The 21817-nt window shown below is 31.9% G+C and overlaps 1 protein-coding gene across 10 annotated transcripts in view; it reads left to right on the top strand.

Moving 5' to 3' along the window:
* Positions 1-21817, top strand: part of LOC114328042 (gastrula zinc finger protein XlCGF8.2DB-like) — a 124304-nt gene that overhangs the window by 27284 nt on the left and 75203 nt on the right. For 2 of the 10 annotated variants that reach the window (XM_050662253.1, XM_050662257.1), the window contains one exon: positions 12773-16132. The exons of 5 other annotated variants lie outside the window; for them this stretch is intronic. In XM_050662253.1, the coding sequence (XP_050518210.1) occupies positions 12773-13383 (611 nt within the window). In that variant the 3' untranslated portion in view covers positions 13384-16132. Of the gene's footprint in view, positions 1-12772; positions 16133-17321; positions 19083-20664; positions 21781-21817 lie in introns of those variants that run through there. 3 more of the 10 variants (XR_007700931.1, XM_050662251.1, XM_050662256.1) reach the window with 3 other exon arrangements.

Raw genomic sequence — 21817 nt, 5'->3', positions numbered from 1 at the left:
TCACTATCATTATTTTATCTGCTCTGAAAAGTTCTATGGAACTGCATTTAATACTCCATAAAAACATTTTCTGAGAACGAATTAAATACATTTCTTCCTGGGCCCTTATTCTTGAATTTCAGGGAGTAGAAATGATAAGAGAAAGTGACGTAAAAGTATTCGTGGCTCCCTAAAACCGAAAATGCTGTATTCTTGAAAAAAATTCTCTTAATCTTTGAGAGAAATGTCACTCCCTAAGGGAGTAATAATTTCTACTGGTAGTATGTAAGAGAAATTGAAAATGGGAGCGAAAATAACAATACATAACCTTAGAAAAGAGGAGAGAACTGAGAGAAGTCTCAAAACCATCTATCTTATTTCTGTCTGCTTTCTTCAATATCATGATCCATGTTTGGGATGCATAATATTATGTAGCTGTTTTTCATGTGTTTCATATTCATAGCTGTTTTTGTGATAGTAAGTCTTCTATGCGTCTCTGTCACATAATAAAATCTTTTCTGTCTGAAATATCTTAGCTGATCCAATTGTATGGAACTCTGATTTTTAATTACACTTTGGAGAGGTTTTTTTATTGAGAGGGTTTCCAATGTCAGATCTTGTCATTTTACACTGAAACTTATCCTTCACCTTCAATCCACATGTAGATGTTATAATGTAACTTCCGTATGCAGATTTATGGATGTTTCTATCTATCTCCATATCTATAGAATAATGTCTATTAGATATCTATACAAAGATATTTCAAAGAGTAACAAGTCTGAATGATAGTGGTTTCGAGGCAAATGTTGGGAAGTGCTTCAATAACCAATATTTACGAATTACAAATGGTAATGGCAATAACTCTAAAATAACGTTCAGTGAAGATGTCACGCATATATTTTGTCATAAAATGATAATTATTTTAGTTCCAAAGTGTAACAATTCGAGTTATTTGATTATGTTGTTTCAGATTATGAAAGAAATTAATATTTTCGCAAGAAGGCATAATATATATTCTTTTCCTATAATGGAATCTCATTACTGCTTAGCTCGCACACAGAGAATATATTTACAGGGGGGCTTGAACTTATCTGAAATGTATCGGTTGTATCTAAAGCAGTGCACAGAAAATAATTGTCAGTCTATTAAAAAGCATTTATATGGAAATATTTTCAATACTGAGTATGTACAATATTTAAATTTATCAGCCAAAAAAAAAATGCATATTCTTTCTGTGAATATTTTAAAGATCTATCCAATGAAGAGAATCTGAAAAAACAGGAAAGCTTTAATCCTCACATTAATGAAAAGAACCAAAGTCAATTAGAAAAGAAAACGATTTAAAACTGTCTTCTTCGTCAAAACTCTAGTATGTTGTTTTGACTTGCTAGTAGTTCAGGTTGTTCCAAACAGAGACAGAAGTGATTTTTTTATAAAAGAGGGCTTGCCTGTTACCATTACACAATTTACGATATACATAATAAACAAGGATATTACTTTTTATGGCATGACGGGTAGCTTGTAGGGATGTTAACAAAATAGGTGGTTGTTTACTAGAAATATTTGAGGGATCATGTTACAGTAAAACGTCATATTTTATTTTATTTAATCAGTTAAGCCCATTTGTACCTTTCGGTGTTGGGCTCAGAAACGTCATATTTTACTCAGATAATTGCACTGGGCAAAATAAAAAAGTTTATATGTGCCCTTTAATCATACATTGTCTTAAATACACATATTGAAAGCATTACTCGTAAGTTCTTTGTGGTAGAACACATCCAAAACTAGGGCGATACAATGCATGCTCTTATAGAATGTGAAAAATAAAATGCTCTGAAAGGAGGACCACTATATGTGCGTTCACAACTAACACCTATAATAAATTTGGCAAAGAAAACTGGAAAACCCTATATTACTATTATATTTCGAGATTTCATGAATATTAAAGCTTTAGTTAACCTTCGGATGACCAAGCGGGGGAAATTGTGACCCCAGCGTATGTTTTTCTTTAATAAATTCAAAAGTATTTTTAATTTTTAACTCATTATTTTTTTATTTGACTTTAATATCATTCTAGATATCCTCATATTTTGAAATAAAAAAAATTCCCTATATTTTACGAATAAAAAATATATTCTGAAGTTGATGTTTAGTAAAATAGCGTCTATTATGTGTAATTACAAGTAGTTTTACGCTAATGACGTTGACTTTGCAAAGTAACAAGACACTTACTCAACATACACACTACACATGACACTAATACTCATGTTGTGACTGGCTGAATGACATAAAGTCCATGCCAAAAAAAAATTAAAAATTAAAAAAAAACCTTTATTTTTTTGTTAATTGTCATTTTTGACCTGGGGTCATTTTCCCCCCCTTGGTCATCCGTGTAACAAAAAAAGGTCATCGGGAGGTTAAAAACACAGCTAACTACACCAAAAATATCAGCAAGGAAACAATGAAATGGAATGATGTGCATATTGTTAAAGTAGAAAAATTAGCCCCCTACACAAAATTTTTTTAGAAGGAGTTTTAAAGTATAAATGTTAACCGGAGAACAAGAGGATAGCAAGCAAATATTGATATCAGACTTCTCATACACGCTAATCAGTTATAACAGAGAATATATACTCTCCATTTATATTCGTTTAACGTTTATATTCTTTGGTTTAATTAATGTATAATTTTATTATCAATAAATAACTATATAAGTGGGTGTACAGATATTCCTGCCCCCACAATATTCTTTTTTATACATACAAAAGTGTATAATCTCTCATTTTTTTTTGTTTTAGCATAGTGCATAGTATATCATGTGGCTAAGTTATAATCATATTTTTTGTGCTACTAAAATCATTTGTATTATTTTATCCTGCTGTATAACAAAATGATTTTAAACTAAATATAAATTTAATTTGTTGGTTACTTATTTATTCTACAAAGTTAGGTAGGTTATAGTTTTTGTATATCTAAAAAAACAACAACCAATAGACACACGACACTGAATAACAAACAAAACATGTAATGTTAGTGAGAACACGAGAAATCTTTGTCAACGTTGATTGTGTACATAGAAAAAGAGAAAATAAAGGCCGGTTTAAGCACAGTTTAATGTCGAGTTTAAGAAACCTCATCAAAGAAATAAAGGTGCAAAGCTGGTAAACAATACTATTATCACAGCATGTATATGCAAATAAATTAAAAGCCATAATCAAAACAACTATTAGCCAAGAGTTGTATTTAGGAAAATACTCTACACTCTTCAGAAAGACTGTTTCTTTTTTGTTTGTCGAAGTCGAAAAATCATGTAAACAAAAACACACAAAAACAAATGATCAGGTTGACAGTATGTCATTTGTCAATATTTAACTTTTGTGATTGGTTCAAATTTTTAACAACAATCCGGCAACACTGTTCGCAGTTTCTCTCATTCCTTTCTACTCCCTCGATTCAATAATACAGCTTTTTAAAATCGAGAGAAATTATGAAGGAGTAGAAAAGCGAGCTAGCGTAGTAGGGAGTAAAATTTTCTCTCGATTCAAGAATACGCGCACTGGAGAGCCAATCAATGAATTTTGCATACGCTCGCTCATGTATAACTTATATCTTGCGGGAAATATTTTCAATGAGGCATCTTTTGCAGCCTCTATACTAACCACATTCCCCACTTTCCTGATTATTTCTTGATATTATATTGATTTTAATTTTTTACGGCAAAATTGTTGAAATTTCTGGTGGTTCTCACCAGTTATAGAAAAAAAATATTGTATTATACACAGATTTTAGTCCGCTACGCCCGTAACTTTAATGTATCGCGCTATAGTCTGCTATTTTTGCTCCTTACGTAATAAGTATAGTCGTAGTACAAGGAGATTCAATGAAACAGTACGATTTGGCAACGCTGCTGACAGTAAGATAGAAGTGCCGAGGTTTTGCCACATATTCGTTGTGAATCTAGTGAAAGAGAATTAGTTTAGTTGGTTTAGTCAAGTTTAGTGTTTAGTTAGTTGTTTAGTTATCATGGAGCCGTGGGCGGGTGAACAACGCGCATTTGCTGTGAAAGCTTATTACAAAAATGGTGAACAGTGTTGCCAGATGATCAAAGCGAAAATATTGTACAATGCTGCAGAAATTATCGTTTTTTAAATTATTTTATCGTACAACCAACTGCCCTTAATTTTTCCGTAGAAATTGTCAAATTTCGGTAGATTTTATTTTTTTACTTCTTTTGCTATCACATTGTAAAAAAGTGATACTTCAGGTATTCACTACCTTCATCATCATATATTATATCGCACACCTAGTTCAATTGTGCCACAACTGCAAAAAATTCGAATTTTGGGTTAAGACTGTAAAATATTGCCTATACAATGGCCCATCTAATTCAATACAGTCTGACCTAAAATATTGTTTTGGATAAGTATAAAGTAAGTTACTTCGGTATTTCACTGTAGGGTTTTTGGAGGTTTTGAAAATGCAATATGGCCATAACTGGGAGATGTGGCGATTGGCGATAATATACACTGCCACAATACAACCGATGTAATTCAATACGTTCAATATGGCCACAACTGCAAAAATCAAGAGAGATGTGGCGATAATATACACTGCCACAATACAACCGATGTAATTCAATACAGCCACAACTGCAAAAATCAATTGCTTTTTTCATTATATTGCCGCCGTATTTCCTAGGTATCGTTTTATAAATGACTTTCTTCACAATGCAATATCGCCATAACTATCAAAATCATAATAACGTTTTATTTTTAATAAATTGTAATAAGATCCAGCGAATAACTGTATAATTTGCTACCTAAATTGTAATTTTGAAGCCAGTCATTCTCAAAATAAATTATTTACAGGGCATAACACGTTTGCTACAGAACGTTTTGCTCATTTCTCGATAATATTGTGTTTTGCACTTGTGGCACTATTGAACTAGGTGTGCGATATAATGATCAATAACCATCATTCATCATAAAAAATATTCAAAGTTCAAAATCGGTATACGTATACGTTAAAAAATGTATTTTCTCGACTTTTATAGCATTTTCTTCATTTTTTTTTTAATCCAAAGTAAGAGTCGCCTAACAGACGCAATACTAAAATGTCAAGGATGCTTTAGTTTTGTTATAATTAATAAATTTACATATTTATAACAAAATAAAACTGCATATTTTTCCTGTTGTATACTTTTTAGAAAAATTTACCACAGGTGTACCTTTTAACAGTCACAATACAAATATGCTCATTTGAAAGCTGTATAATTTTTTAAACAATCTTTGTTCAAATTAAAAATATTTGTTAGCAAAATAAATAATAACAGTTATAAGTTATTAACATTTTTTATAAATTAAAGTAAATATAATATTTATAAAATAAGCAAAAAAGGTTTTATTTCGATCAATTGTTTATGCATTTCAAATAATTCAGAAATTATCGTACATTTATTCATATTGATCGTACAATACATTTAATTATCGTACAAATACGATAATTATCGTACGTCTGGCAACACTGATGGTGAAGGTTATGTGCGTGTACAACGAGCGTTTCGTTTAGCATTTGCCACCCCGCTCCGTCTTTGCAGTTCCGTCCACGGTACACAGAGAACCGGTATGCCGATTGTCGTCGCTAAATTTGGTTCGGCCGCGCAGCACGTCACGTGGGAACCTAAGAGATATTTGCTTATTGTTTGGATGCATTATTTCGTATGTGGTGGCGTTGAAAGTGAATAGATTGAGGCGGTTTTAAAATATTAAGCTGTTAACGATTGAAGTAATACTATATTATTTTAGTTACAAATTGTTGTTTATTAGCATAACTGTGTATTTTTAAAACTATTATAATATAACTATTAGTTTTATAGTAATTTATTAAAACCGAGACTATAATGCCATTTGAGGTGATATTATGCATATGCAGAACACGAACATATATTAGAATGAGAGATATTAACAGAAAAATAAGTTTTAAAAACTGCCAGAGAGCACTTGACAAAAAGATATACAGGGTGAGTTTTTAGTGCGGGATCGGTCGATAACTCCATTATGGTGTAAAATATCGAGAAAAGTTATTTAAAAAAAATGTAGGCAATGATACTCTCCACGCTTGGAAAATATGTCCATTTCTACAGGGTGATCAGTAACTGCGTGGTATATCAAACATATAATTTTTTAAATGGGACACCCTATATATTTTTTCATATTTATATTCCCCTCATAATTATTGTTCATATAATATATGGTTTTGCATTACTATACAGAGTATTTAACAAGTTATGACCATTTTTATTTCGAAATCACTATGAGATTAACACCCTGTATATAAAGAAGTAATTCGTAGACAATAATTTGTTTTATGTAATAAGATAAACAATATACTGTAGTTTTTAAATTAAGTCCAACTCACATCATTGACGAATATTTGTATACAGGGTGAACTACAAAACCAAATTACGATTTTCTCTATTTTTTTAAATGGATCACCCTATATTTTATTTTTCAACATTATTGTATTTAATATACTCTTTCATTTTTATATAGCATTCCCTATATCTAAACTGATTACTTTCCGAGATATTTTTAGTTTTCTTCAAATTTCAGGAATACATTCAATTTTTTTAGTAGAAATAAGTTAGTATTGAGTGATAATTAGCAAAATTATTTTTATTAGATAAATAGCTAACACAAAATATAAACCATAGCAATATGCAGTGAATATACCAATAAATGTGATATTAAGAAATTATCATATTTCCCTAATATACAAGAATCGTAAAATTCCTACAAAAAAACTTTGTATTGTATATAATAATATAACAAGATTATTTTTATTCAATAAATAACTTACATGAAACATAAATCAAAACAATATACAACTGATGTAACAGTTTTTAGATTAGTATATCAACAGCATTCTAAGCCAAGAATTTTTTAGTAGAACATTCATTTTTATAAGCACGTTTAAACTACAAAACAAAATTACCATTTTCTCAATTTTTTTTAATAGATCACCCTATATTTTATTTTTTTTTTTTTGAAATATTGTATTTATGATACTCTTTCATTTTTATATAGCATCGCCTATATCTAAACTTATTAGTTTCTGAGATATTTTTAGTTTTCTTCATTTGCCGGGAATACATTCAATTATTCTTATAAATATAAATAACTTAACAAATAAGTATTATGTAATAATATAACAAATATTTTCATTCAATAAATAACTAACAAAAAAATAATAAACCATAACAAAATTTAATGAATGTACCAATTATTGTGATGTTAAGGATATAAGTCTAAAGTAAATGTTGAAAATGACCACTTTCAACGTCTATGCAATTTTGTAACCGATATTCAAATGACCGAGCCACATTTCTAACATTTTTGTAAGTAAATATTATTAAAAGCTTCTTTTATTCTATTTTTCATATCATCAAGCGTTGCTGGATGCTTCTGGTATACAAGGTTTTTTATATAGCCCCACTTGAAAAAAATCAATTTTGGAAGAACTGGAGCACCGTCGTATAAAAACCTCAACCGTCAAAAAATGTGGACCAATCACATAATCTAACAATATCACCTTAAACATTTATAGATCACCTAGTGAGTGTTAACAAAGTAGGGATTTCTTGATGCATATTAATGAAATTTAATATGAAAATTATATTATTAATCACTGCGGGTCACAATCTGCTATTAGGAATGTGTTACTAAAAACTTCTTGGCTTAGAATGCTGTTGATATAATAATCTAAAAACTATTAAATTAGTTGTATATTGTTTTGATTTATGTTTTGTGTGAGTTGTTTATTAAATAAAAATAATCTTGTAATTTTATTATACACAAGATACCTATATTTTTTTTGTAGGAATTGTATGATTCTTGTATATTAGGGAAATATGATAATTCCTTAATATCACATTTATTGATACATTCATTGCATATTGCTATGGTTTATATTTTGTGTTAGTTATTTATTGAATAAAAATAATTTTGTTAAATTATCATTCAATACCAACTTATTTCTACTAGAAAAATTGAATGTATTCCCGAAAGTTGAAGAAAACTAAAAATATCTCCGAAAGTAATAAGTTTGGACATAGGGAATGCTATATAAAAATGAAAGAGTATAATAAATACAATATTTTTCAAAAATAAAATATAGGGTGATCCATTTAAAAAAATAGAGAAAATCGTAATTTGGTTTTGTAGTTCACCCTGTATACAAACATTCGTCAATGATTTCAATTGGACTTAATTTAAAAACTACAGTATATTGTTTATCTTACTACATAAAACAAATTATTGTCTATGAATTACTTCTTTATATACAGGGTGTTAATCTCATAGGGATTTCGAAATAAAAATGGTCATAACTTGTTAAATACTCTGTATGGTAATGCAAAACCCTATATTATATGAACAAGAATTATGAGGGGAATATAAATATGAAAAAATATATAGGGTGTCCCATTTAAAAAATTATATGTTTGATACACCACGCTGTTATTGATCACCCTGTAGAAATGGACATATTTTCCAAGCGTGGAGAATATCATTGCCTACATTTTTTCTAAATAACTTTTTTCGATATTCTTTACCGTAATGGAATTATCGACCGATCCCGCACTAAAAACTCACCCTGTATATAAATTTTCCAATTTTAAAAAATGATTTTAATTATACTAATTCTAATATTATTAATAAAACCTTTCCCGCAAATTTGTTTTTTTTTTATTAATATACACAATTGATTTAAAGTTAAACCAGGTTAGGAATCTAAAAATTTAAAGTGCGAACATTTTATACATACATATACAGAGTGGGCCAAAGAAAGCAGTCCACCTCGATATTTGACAGTTTTTATTAGATTTTAAGGAAATGAAGAATCAGGTCGATTTTTGATCTAAGGGGGACACATTTTTACGGTACATACATCTGCCATTTGTCAACCCCCTCCCATCCATTTCCCCCACCCCTTATTTTTAAATAGGGAATACGGGTCGTGTGCTACCTCATTTGAAAGGTTATTCAATTTTCTATTCAGTAATATTAACATAGACATAATCATTTACACAGGGTGTCCAAGGAAAATTATTTTGAAATAAATTAATTGACACAAAAGGAAGAATGTATGCAATTTATTTAAATCAAAATACATTCTACTACTGACAGAAAACAGAGAAAAATGTTTATTTGACAAATAAATATTGTTTTTCGCTTAAATTCAATATTCAACCTACCAAGAGGCAGATGGGTGGCAGCTTGAATATTGAAATTAAGCGAAGAGCAATGTTTATTTATCAAAAAATATATTTTTCTGTGTTATGACAGCAGTAGAATGTATTTTGAATTAAATTAATTACATACATTCTTCTTTTTGTGTCAATAATTTAATTAAAATATTTTTTTCTGTATAAATAATTATGTTAATGTTTATATTACTGAGTAGATAATCGCGTAACCTTTTAAATGAGCTAGAAGAGGACCCCTATTCCCTATTTAAAAATAAGGGGTGGGGGAAGTGGAAGGAAGGGGGTTGACAAATGATAAATGTATGTACCGTAAAAATGTGTCCCACTTAGATCAAAAATCGACCTGTTTCGTCATTTCCTTAAAATCTAATAAATATTGTCAAATATCGAGGTGGACTGTTTTCTTTGGCCCACTCTGTATGTATGTATATTAACGTCTAATAAAATGTTCGCAGTTGAAATTTTTAGATTCCTAACATGGTTTAACTTAAAATCAACCTTTTTCTATTTTGTAAATAAAATTTGAAAGTCATCAAAATTTCTTAATTGATTTGTGGATAAGTTTTTATTTTTAGTCCAATATTTTTCAACAATTTAGAATAACAGTAAGTAGACACAATTTTATGTGAAATATTTTTACAGACCCAGAAGTAAAGTGAATGTTTATATTATTTCTGTTTTATTTTTTTAATATACTATGGTGAATGTATATTGGACAACAGATACCTAAAATCTTTATTTTTCAATGGAAATTCATGTTTAAATTAAATGCATATTGGAAAATGACAGTAAAAAGAATATAAAATACAATTTCTTATTTAAAAAGCGATGATAAATACATAATTTTAAAATTCGAACAATATTACCGCTTCATTTAGCATTGCCGGATGAAAATTAAGGTTCCCATATGACGTCACGCGTTCGCCTTCCATGCGTGCGAACATACCGGTTCTCTGTGTACCGTGGTTCCGTCTAACATGGCTATTAAGACTTGGGTTAGGAACTTTGAAAGTATGTTTACCGTTGCAGAATTCATAATCCAGTCCAACTTTTTAAACATAGAAATAACACTATAGTAAAAAGTATTGTAGAAGAAAAACGATGTATTTAAATTCTGATGGATGAGGGGTTGAATATACTTCTCATTTCTTCTTAAAATACATTAGTCATCAACTTTTTTGCAGAATATCTCGCTTAGTTTGAATGTAATAGACATTTAGTATTGCTCATTTGAAAGGTCTTTTCAAGCACTACAAAAGTTATTAGTATCAATATACACCTAAAATCGACAGTGTCTCTGTTATTTCAAGTTGAATACGTTGGAGCATGCAGCAACAAACAAACTCTTCTTACCTACAAAATTAAGAGGTTTGTGCTCTAAATAAATCCCCGAAGAAATATCGGTGATTCCCCATTATCCGGCTGGCTGTTGGCGTGGAGGCAAATGACGTAGTTCAGGTGCTGATGCACTGATGGCCAGTGATGCCAAATGTATTTATTTATGTCAAGTTGCTTTATTTTGTAAGCATATTTTGTTATTTTATTATTTTTGCAATAAAATTCATAATTTTTGTAAAACTTTTGATAGAGCAGAAACTATATATCAAGTCTAAATAAAAAACTGAAAATCCCCGAAAAACCCCAAAAAAACCCGTCGGGTTGGACTTAAAAAAAAAACCCGGGTTTTTTCCAACCCTGGGCGCCATTCGATTGAGAGTAAAATTCTTCATAAATCTGCGCGCCTGCGCACACAGACAGTACGTAGTTCGTTGCTAATCTTTCAAGATAGGTATGTATGTATCTGTATCCGCGCAAATAAGTCATTAAAAGAATATATTAGTGTTTTTAGTAAATGTATTATTTATTATAATTCTTGTGTTTTTGGATTTGTGTTCCTCTGTAGTAAAATAATAAAATATTATGTAGGTTTAACATTTTTACACTGTCTATTTGTCGCCGTGTTGTGTAATTATATCTGAAATTTACGTGTCAATTACAAGGACCTCGCTGGAGTAGTTGGTGTGGCGTTAGATCCGAGGTCGGAAGGTAGCGGGTTCCAATCCTGGGCGATTCATATTTTTTTTATTTTTGGTTGTTTTAATAAAAATTTTTTGAAAGTGGTAGATAAGAAAGTTAGTTTAATATTTAAATAAAATACAAATAACCTGTTAAGTATATTTACTTCGTTGAAATTACCTATATAATAGAAGAATAACTTCTTACGTGCGTACAAAGTACACACACATTTTTTTTTTGTTAGATGCATAGTTTTAAGGTATTCGCAAAAATCCGTTCAAAAAGGTGTTATTTTTCAATGAAAATGGCCAATTTTCATCCGAATAACTCAAAAAGTATTGAGTTTTCAAGAAATAATTAGAGAACAGTTTTTGCTTAAAATTAAGTTCTCTAGCCTCTTCCGTGGCTATTTTAACCAAAACATTTTTCACCCCTGAGAAGGGGTGGGAACCACCCCTAAGATAAAAGCGCACATCGGCATAGGGTAGACTTTGTTTCTTTAGCTATCCCCTACTTACTGTGAAAATATCAAGTAAATCGATGTAGTAGGATGGAATTCGGAGCCAAATTCCCTCATTGACTGTCCTATAAAATGAAAACACATTTTCGCGCCACGTAATACTAATTTTATTTATTTTTGAATATTTCCTGACAGCCATGGGATAAAAGCACGAAATTTGGTAAGCTGGGATCTTTGTGACGAGAAATCTAAATTCGCCACCAAAAATTACTTATTACCCAGTGGGCGCCACATTCGTCTTTCACACGCTCGTTTGAAGTCCACTCTACATAGTTATTGAGTCAAAACTTTTATTCCCTATTATTTTACTTGAAAAAAATATACCACACTCGTCTCGCTAAACTCAACGGTTTTCGAGATAAACGCATTTTGAATCAACGATGTAAAATCATTTTTTGCATATCATTGTAAGTTACACCCGAAAAATAAACTTAAACCATAATAATTTCCAAAAATATAAAACATAAATATAAGAACTTGCACAATTATTATGGTTTCAAGCTTATTTTTCGGGTGTAACTACAATGATATTATGCAAAGAATTATGTTGCATCGCAGATTTAAATTGCGTTTATTTCGAAAACGATTGAGTTTAGCGAGATGATTGTAGTATATCTTTTTTAAGTAAAAATATTAAGAGAATAAAAGTTTTGATTCAAAAAGTATGTAGAGTGGGGGATAAAAATATTGAACGTTTCAATGAGCGCTGAAAGGCGTATGTGGCGTCCTCTGGGTAACATTTGCCATCATTTTTGATGGCAAATTTAGATTTCTCGTCTCAAAAAACCCCGCTTAACAAAATTTCATGTTGTTAATAAAACAAAAGAAATTTTGGCACCCTATATTTCGATTACTATCAATTTTTGTACTAAACTAAGTTAGCTTAAATCGACCTATTTTAAGCTCAGGAATCTAAGGTTAAGCTCTTGCCCATTCGTTACCAAACACATTGTATTAGTATACGTTATATTAACATTTAATTATTATTTTAGGTGTCTCTTGCGAAGACATCCAAAATGATGAATGCAATGCAATATTAAAATATCCCGGAAATAAATTGAACCAAAATTTAACTGCTACTACGGATGTGACCACCGAAAAAAAATATTTTGAATGTGAAATATGCTCCAAACAATTAGCAACACGTTATTCTTTAACAGTACATATGAGAATGCATACTGGTGAAAAACCGTTTGATTGTGAAATTTGCACCAAAACGTTTTCATTGAAGCAAGGTTTAAAGTTCCATATGAGAACGCATACTGGTGAAAAACCTTTCACATGTAAAATATGCGCCAAAGAGTTTTCACACGCACAAAGTTTAAAATATCATATACAAACGCATACTGGTGAAAAACTTTTCACTTGTGAAATTTGCGCCAAACAGTTTTCAACAAAGGGTAATTTAAAAGTACATATGATAGTGCATACTGGTGAAAAACCATTTGAATGTGAAATTTGCACCAAACAATTTTCAGTGAAACTAAGTTTAAAATCGCATATGAGAGTACATACTGGTGAAAAACCTTTCACATGCAAACTATGTTCAAGACAGTTTTCACAGAGCTGTAATTTAAAATTACATATGCAAACTCACCGGTGAGAACGATGTAAAAGCACATCTCGCTCATCCGCAAGAAAAGTGACACAACTCAAAAATGCATAAATCGAGTTATCTTGTTAATTTGACTCCAAATATATGTTTACATCCAACTTCGAAAGATGGCGGTAGTGTCATTATTCCTTTGACGGTAAAATAAATACTTTTATTCCGGCACAATGACACTTTTCAGTTATGTTCTGACATTCGACGTGAACTTATCGTTATTTATCACAAAAACCGTTGTATTTCGAGGAGTGTCCTATAACATTTTAAAAAAAAGTGACAACTCAAAATTTTGATAATTTTTCTTTATTAAATCAAATATATAATATTATGTGTTTGTAAATTTGGTTCCTTAGTTATTATTGTAATACAGTATACACTTCATACTCCGACGTTTTGCAATCTAACACGCTCGGTAGTCCGACGCACCTCCCGTCAAGGTCGCCGCCGTGTCATGCAACATGAATTAAATGTATTAGCTTCCATATTTCTTTTAATAAACATGTTTTAGTTAGCCGAAATGGATGTTTCATTTGCATATTAATCTGGGTAGCATTTTACTCATAAAATTTAAAAAAAATTGTAGGCTACTGCTAGCAAAACAATGCCAAATATATAATCACTTTCGGTAATCCGGACACTCTTGGTAATCCGACACTCCTTTGGTCCCATACCTTTCGGATTATCAAAGGACAACTGTGGCTATTTTGAATTTACTGATTTATTTTTAGACACTTACATTGAAATAAAAACACTTAATTAATATTATTTTATTTACAATCACTCTAATTCATTTAATATTTACACAAACAAGTAACTAAAAACTCACCCATAATTCTTCTTCTTAACGTGCCCTATCAAGTCACCTTGACGTTGGCGATTAACATGGCGAAACTGTCTCTGTCTCGAGCTATTCTGAATAGTTGCTCTGCTTTCTTTATACCTGTCCACTCGCTGATATTCTTCAACCGAGAGTCCTGTTTTCTGCCAATTCCTCTGTGTCCTTTGGTTTTACCCATCATAATAAGTTGAAGAATATTATATCGGTCTCCCCTTACTGCGTGTCCAAAATAGGCCATCTTTCTGCATTTGATATTATCAAGCAGCTCTCGAGTAGCATTTGTTCTCTAAGGACTGTCACATTTATCAGCATAGCCGTCCATGGTATTTTTAATGTACGTCTGTGCAGCCACATTTCAAAGGCCTTCAAACGATTGATAGTGGATATTTTTAATGTCCATGCTTCGACACCGTATAAGAGGACTGACCAAATGTAGCAATTGCGAAGTTGAAGTTGCAAGTTATCGTTACAGAAGAATTACCTCATTTTTAAAAATGTTGTGCGGCCTATCTCGGTTCTACATTTTATATCTTTATCTGGATCTAGTTGTTCAGCTATATGGCAAACAAGATATTTAAAACTGCCCATAATACTTTATTTAATTATCTAATACAATTTATTTTGCTACATTTAAACGGCGAAATATGCATTCGAAAACGTGACGGGGATTTTAAAACACACTGAATTCGTTCAACAGAAATGTCCGCTATTTATACCATATACAGCTAACATAGTATATTCTGAAAGGAATCGAATAAATTCAATGTAATACTGTACTACTGTATTATTATAAATTATACTGATTTAACAGATAATGATTATTATTTCGGGTGTCTCTTGCGAAGACATCCAAAATGATGAATGCAATGCAATATTAAAATATCCCGGAAATAACTTGAACCAAAATTTAACTGGTACTAGCGACGTGAACACCAGAGAAAAATATTTTTAATGTGAAATATGCTACAAACAATAGCAACAAGGTTTTCATTAAAAGTACATATGAGAGTGCATACTGGTGAAAAACTCTTTACATGTGAAATTTGCGCCAAACAATATTCAGAAAATGCAGGTTTGAAAAGACATATGAGATTACACACTGGGGAAAAACCCTTCACATGCAACAGTTTTCACAAAGTTCTTGTTTAAAATATCATATTTTATATACGCACACTGGATAAATACCTTTCGCGTGTGATATATGCAACAAACAGTTTATAACGCGTGTAAATTTAGTAAGACACATAAGAGTGCATACCGGAGAAAAAATGTTCACATGTGAAATATGCACCAAAAAGTTTGCAGAACGTTTTACTTTAAAAGACATATGATGATGCACACTGGTGAAAGGACTAATAAATGTCAAATTTGCAATAAACAATTTTCAACAAAGGGTTCTTTAACAATGCATATGACAGTGCATACTGGTGAAAAACCATTTGAATGTGAAATTTGCAAGAAACAGTTTTCATTGAAATTATATTTGAAAACGCATATTATGAGTGAGCATACTGGTGAAAAACCGTTTAATTGTTAAATTTGCATCAAACCGTTTTCCCTGAAGCAAGGTTTAGAGTTCCATATGAGAACGGATACTGGTGAAAAATCTTTCACATACAAAATATGCGCCAAACAGTTTTCACACGCACAAAGTTTAAAATATCATATACAAACGATACTGGTGAAAAACTTTTCACTTGTGAAATTTGCACCAAACAGTTTCCAAGAAACACACATTTAACTAGACATATGATAGTGCATACTGGTGAAAAATCGTTTAAATATGAAATTTGCACCAAACAGTTTTCAACGAATACATATTTAACCACACATATGAGAGTGCATACTGGTGAAAAACCTTTCACATGCAAAATATGCTCCAAACAGTTTTCACACAAGTGTAGCTTAACAGCACATATGAAAACACACTAGTGAGAGGGTGAGATGGGCACAGCGCTACTCTAGAAAAAGATACGTGTCAAAAATCCGGTGAGTATACCCTGTTAAATTTTTACAAGGAAAAGAAATTTTTTCCTGTAGTTGGCTGTATACCATCAATCACAAAAATTGGAAAAAATCCTTTGTAAAAGGTATACAATGTATTAAAATCCCTTTGAAGGGCTACATCACAACAAAACGTTTTCGATTTTGTTTTGTTGATGCATCAGTGTTAGACAGATTGGATGCTAGCTGAGCCACCAAAGAAATATCCGGGTAAAAACCCTTTAAATATAATACGTAATATGGGTGCATTAAAGGTGCATACTTAAATAAAATGCCTTATGATGGATACATGGCAACAAGGATAATGCCCTTAAGTAAGGTATTGAATTTCCAAACACGTGTTTGGAATGAAACAAGTCATTGGAATGTAAACAACCCAATTTGCATCCCACGTGTTGGGAAATTCAATACCTTACCTATGGGCATTATCCTTGTTGCCATGTATCCATCATAAGGCATTTTATTTGAGTATGCACCTTTAATGCATCCATATTATATTTAAAGGGGTTTTACCCGGATATTTCTTTGGTGGCTCAGCTAGCATCCAACACTGATGATGATTTTTTATAAAATCGAAAACGTTTTGTTGTGATTTAGCCATTTTAAGGGATTTTAAAAAATTTTTATACCTTTTACAAAGGCTTTTTTCCAATTTTTGTTAAATTTTTGTTATTTTATAATAAAATATCGAAATCTGATTCCCACCTGTACATGCATTTTGATCCTTAATAAATATTTTCTCATGAAATAATTTTAATCTGAAATACTTCCTAAAAACCATCGATAGGTTCTAATGTAATAAAAAATCCATCCAAAATATTGGTCTAATTCTTCATGCAGTGAACGGTTCACTTGGACCTTTTCCTTTGTGTGATAGTTTTTAGAGAGGGTTTTGTTTCTTGAGGCATCTTTTATCTACTCACCAATTTTCATGAAAGTCGTGGAGGTCCAACGAAATCTGAGGTGAAAGCCTTTAAGTGACTGCACTATTCATCGAAAGACATAATGCACTTCTTTATTATTATACTGTACTATTATGCTACTATATTATTATAAATGATACTGATTTAACAGATAATTATTATTTTAGGTGTCTCTTGCGAAGACATCCAAAATGATGAATGCAATGCAATATTAAAATATCCCGGAAATAACTTGAACGAAAATGTAACTGCTACTACGGATGTGAACATCAGAGAAAAACATTATGAATGTGAAATATGCTCCAAACAATTGGCAACAAGTGTTTCATTAAAAGTACATATGAGATTACACACTGGTGAAAAACCTTTTTCATGCAAAATATGCGCTAAAGAGTTTTCACACGCACACAGTTTAAAATATCATATACAAACGCATACTGGTGAAAAACCTTTCACGTGTGAAATTTGCACCAAACAGTTTTCAACAAACACACATTTAACTAGACATATGAGAGTGCATACTGGTGAAAAACCATTTGAATGTGAAATTTGCACCAAACAGTTTTCAAGAAACACACATTTAACTAGACATATGATAGTGCATACTGGTGAAAAACCGTTTAAATGTGAAATTTGCGCCAAACAGTTTTCAGCGAATAAACCATTAACCATACATATGAGAGTGCATACTGGTGAAAAGCCATTTGGATGTGAAATTTGCACCAAACAGTTTTCAAGCAAAGAAGTTTTAAAACGGCATATGACAGTGCATACTGGTGAAAAATCTTTCTCCTGCAAAATATGCTCTAAACAGTTTTCGCACAGGCCTAACTTAACAGCACATATGAAAACACACACTTGTGATTAGGATAAGGCCCGGCGCAAATTGAACCCAAGCGAGACACAACCTGCGTCGGCGAACTGTGTAGATAGTATTGCGCATCCTACTATCAGTTCATGCGTTCGCTTGGGAACGTTTGTCATCGGCGTACAGTTTTATTGGCCCATGGGACGTGTGACTCACGGCCAGATGTTTATTTTTAAGTGTTTTTGTTTGTGAGATGGAAGTATCTGAAATGAATACGGATGGTACCTAAGTACAATTTATTATGATAAATAAAAATATTAGCATAGTCAACACTCCGAGTGAAAACTGCGTTGTCTTTGTCATTAAATTATGATAACTTTTAGCAGACTAAATAAGCGGCGATACGAAATTAATAATCAAAGTTATGTCTTTACAAAATCACATTATGTATTAGAAAAATAAGGTGAAAAATGATTCATGTTACTTAAAACCGTGATCGATAAAAATATCGTATTACACCCAAATTCAACTTGTTGGCATATTACATTTTTAGTTATTACATCATTTTTTTTTATGCTTAAAAATTAAAAACGAAATATGCAGATAGTGTTATTTTTTATTACCGATCTGTAGCGGAGGGATTATGAATAACCTTATGGGTTTATGACCTGCAGTAACTGTAAATGATTGCGATCCTGTAGTAATTGTAAATGATTGTGATCCGAGCAGTAAATTGAGGAATATGAGTTATGACCGAGCAGTAGTGGAGAGATTATTTTAAATATGTAGGTATTATGTGCAGAAATAAAATACTCAGTGTAAGATATCTTTTTATGCACCCGCGTATGATCAAATTCGATGTTTTCGAAAGTCATACCACTACGACTACTAGGGACGTGTAAGATATTTTTAAAACGTTACTAGTTACAAGTACGGAAATTAGTACAATTAGTACAAGGATCTTGTACTAATTAGTACAAGGATCAGATACATCAGTATTTGCACTCAGTACCACTTAGAACCGGTATCAAAAGTAACCGTTACATGTCCGCACTGATTTTGCCCGTCTCTATTCGCCACGTCGATGGCCAACGGTTGGGTTGCCTTGTGTTCAATATGCGGTGCGCTAGAAAAATAAATGTACGGGTCACCCGTCCCGTCGGCGTAGGTTCAATTTGCGCCGGGCCTTATAGCCGTACCTCGCCGGGACGCCATAGCGACGTAGCCACGGCTACTCCTGGCCTGGTTGATATATCGCGGTCAAATGCGTAACACACTATATTCGCAGAGAAATATAATATCCGATAGAGTTGCGACCTTGCTGGGAACTACTGTGCTGACCTGAGACCTGACAGACTGAAGAGTGAACTGACCGACCACTCCGATCAGCGACCGATCTGAGGTTCCCGCAAAAATATTAATTTACTCTCGTCTCCCTCTGAGGCGTTTGCGCAACTGGCGTGTTTCAAGTCAGCACATGTATGTTTGGTATTTGTTGACATTAAACAGAAGAGAGGAAATTAAAAATATTTTGGTAAATATTGTATTCTCAATATCGTAATTATTTTTTTAATCTTAAAAAAATTGACTTAGCTTCGCGGGCCACAAGCTGACAGTTGACGGGCTGCATGCCCGCGAGCCGCTGGTTGGCCACTCTTGCTTTAAATGAAGTAATGTTAAATGGTGGCAATTTGCAGCCGTCATTGTTGTCAATTATATGTCGTTTCAGGATGTTTAAGTACGTTCTTACTGCCGATCTAAGTAACATGTATATGAACATTGCCATTGATCCCACACAACACGCATTACTGCGCATAATATGGCGTAATGATACCTCGGGTCCATTGTAGATAATTGAGTATAAAAGGTTGTTGTATGGGTTAAAATGCACTTCATATATTAGTCAAAGAGTTTTAAAAGATATAGCGGACAGGGCCCATGGAATGTCCTTGGCCACTAATGCGATTGTAGATAATTGAGCGGCAACTGCTAGCAAAATACTAAGTTTTCAATCTAATAGCACATAAAGCAACACCAAAAATATTACTCCACATGCCACCAGATTGAAAACAATGGGAACTTTCTCTGATTACACCTCCAAGGCTTCTAAAACGCTAGCAGTTACCGCTAGGGCATCCCTGCCATTTCGTTCGTTGCAATCTGTAATTGCACGCCGGGGTTTGTCCTAGTTGGGTCAGAGAGAGCAGCATATGTGCCTCCTGATGAGAGACTAATAAGTTTCGAAACTAGAAGCCTCGGCAGTGTAACCAGAGAAGGTTCCCATTGTTTTTAGTCTGGTGGCATGTGGAGTAATATTTTTGGGGTCGCTTTATGTGCTACTAGATTGAAAACTCAGTCTTTAGTCTCTAAAACAAAATAGGTTATTTAATTGGTTATTTAAGAGTGAAATCCAATTAAATAATCAATATAATAAACAAAAAACTATTTTATCAAACAAATATTTTATACGAAATTACTAAACCATGGATTATTTACCTTTATTATATGACAAAAATATTTAAATTCATAAATACAATACATAGTACATAGTCAAACATTCTTTTCGTTTATGAACACTTACAATTTGCATTACATTAACAAAATCCTTTTCCCATTAAGCTCAAAGTTGACTTTTCCAATCACGCTTTATTTGTTTTCTTTTCGCTACAGTATACTGATTTGACAGGTATTTATTATTTTAGGTGTCTCTTGCGAATACATCCAAAATGATGAATGTAACCTATCAAAATATACTGGAAATACTTTGAACCAAAATTTCACTGCCACCACGGATGTGAACATCGCAGAAAAACAATTTGAATGTGAAGTATGCTTGAAACAATTAACAACAAGGAGTTCTTTAAAAGTACACATGAGAATACACACTGGGGAAAAACCGTTTAAATGTGAAATTTGCACCAAACAATTTTCAACAAACACACATTTAATTGTACACATGATAGTGCATACTGGTGAAAAACCTTTCACATGTAAAATATGCACCAAACAGCTTTCAACAAACTCACATTTAACTAGACATATGAGAGTGCATACTGGTGGAAAACGTTTTGCATGTGAAATATGTAACAAACAATTTTCAGAAAGTTGCAATTTAAAATCACATATGGTAATACACAGCGGTGAAAAAGCTTTTTCTTGTGAAATTTGCGCCAAACAGTATTCACAAAATATTACTTTACAATCACACATGAGAGTGCATACTGGTGAAAAACCTTTCACATGCCAAGTATGCAACAAACAGTTTTCACAAAGTTCTAGTTTAAAGTATCATATGAGAGTGCATACTGGTGAAAAACCTTTCACATGCCAAATATGCAACAAACAGTTTTCACAAAGTTCTGGTTTAAAATATCATAAGAGAGTGCATACTGGTGAGAAACCTTTCACATGTCAAATATGCTCCAAACGGTTTTCACAAAGATCTGGTTTAGGATATCATATGAAAGTGCATACTGGTGAAAAACCATTTGAATGTGAAATTTGCACCAAACAGTTTTCAACGAAACAAATTTTAAATAAACATATGAGAGTCCATACTGGTGAAAAACCATTCACATGCCGAATATGCAACAAACAGTTTTCACAAAGTTCTATTTTAAATAATCATATGAAAACTCACACAAGACTGTATTCAATGTCATTATGACACACCTTTTAAAACGTAGACATATTACGAATCTGGAAAAATGACTGCGTAGTGCTAGTGTAGGTTAAAGACAATTGTAACAGTGTCTCCGAGTAATTACATTGTTTAGACTGTTAATATACTGAACAATAAAGAAATTATTCATAATTTTTTTAGTAGAATTTACTTATTGAAAGTTTATTCTTGAT

This window comes from Diabrotica virgifera, chromosome 9 (assembly GCF_917563875.1).
Source record: "Diabrotica virgifera virgifera chromosome 9, PGI_DIABVI_V3a".
Lineage (NCBI taxonomy): Eukaryota > Metazoa > Arthropoda > Insecta > Coleoptera > Chrysomelidae > Diabrotica > Diabrotica virgifera.
The sequence above is the reverse complement of the archived record's forward strand: the minus strand, read 5'-3'. Positions and strand labels throughout refer to the sequence as shown.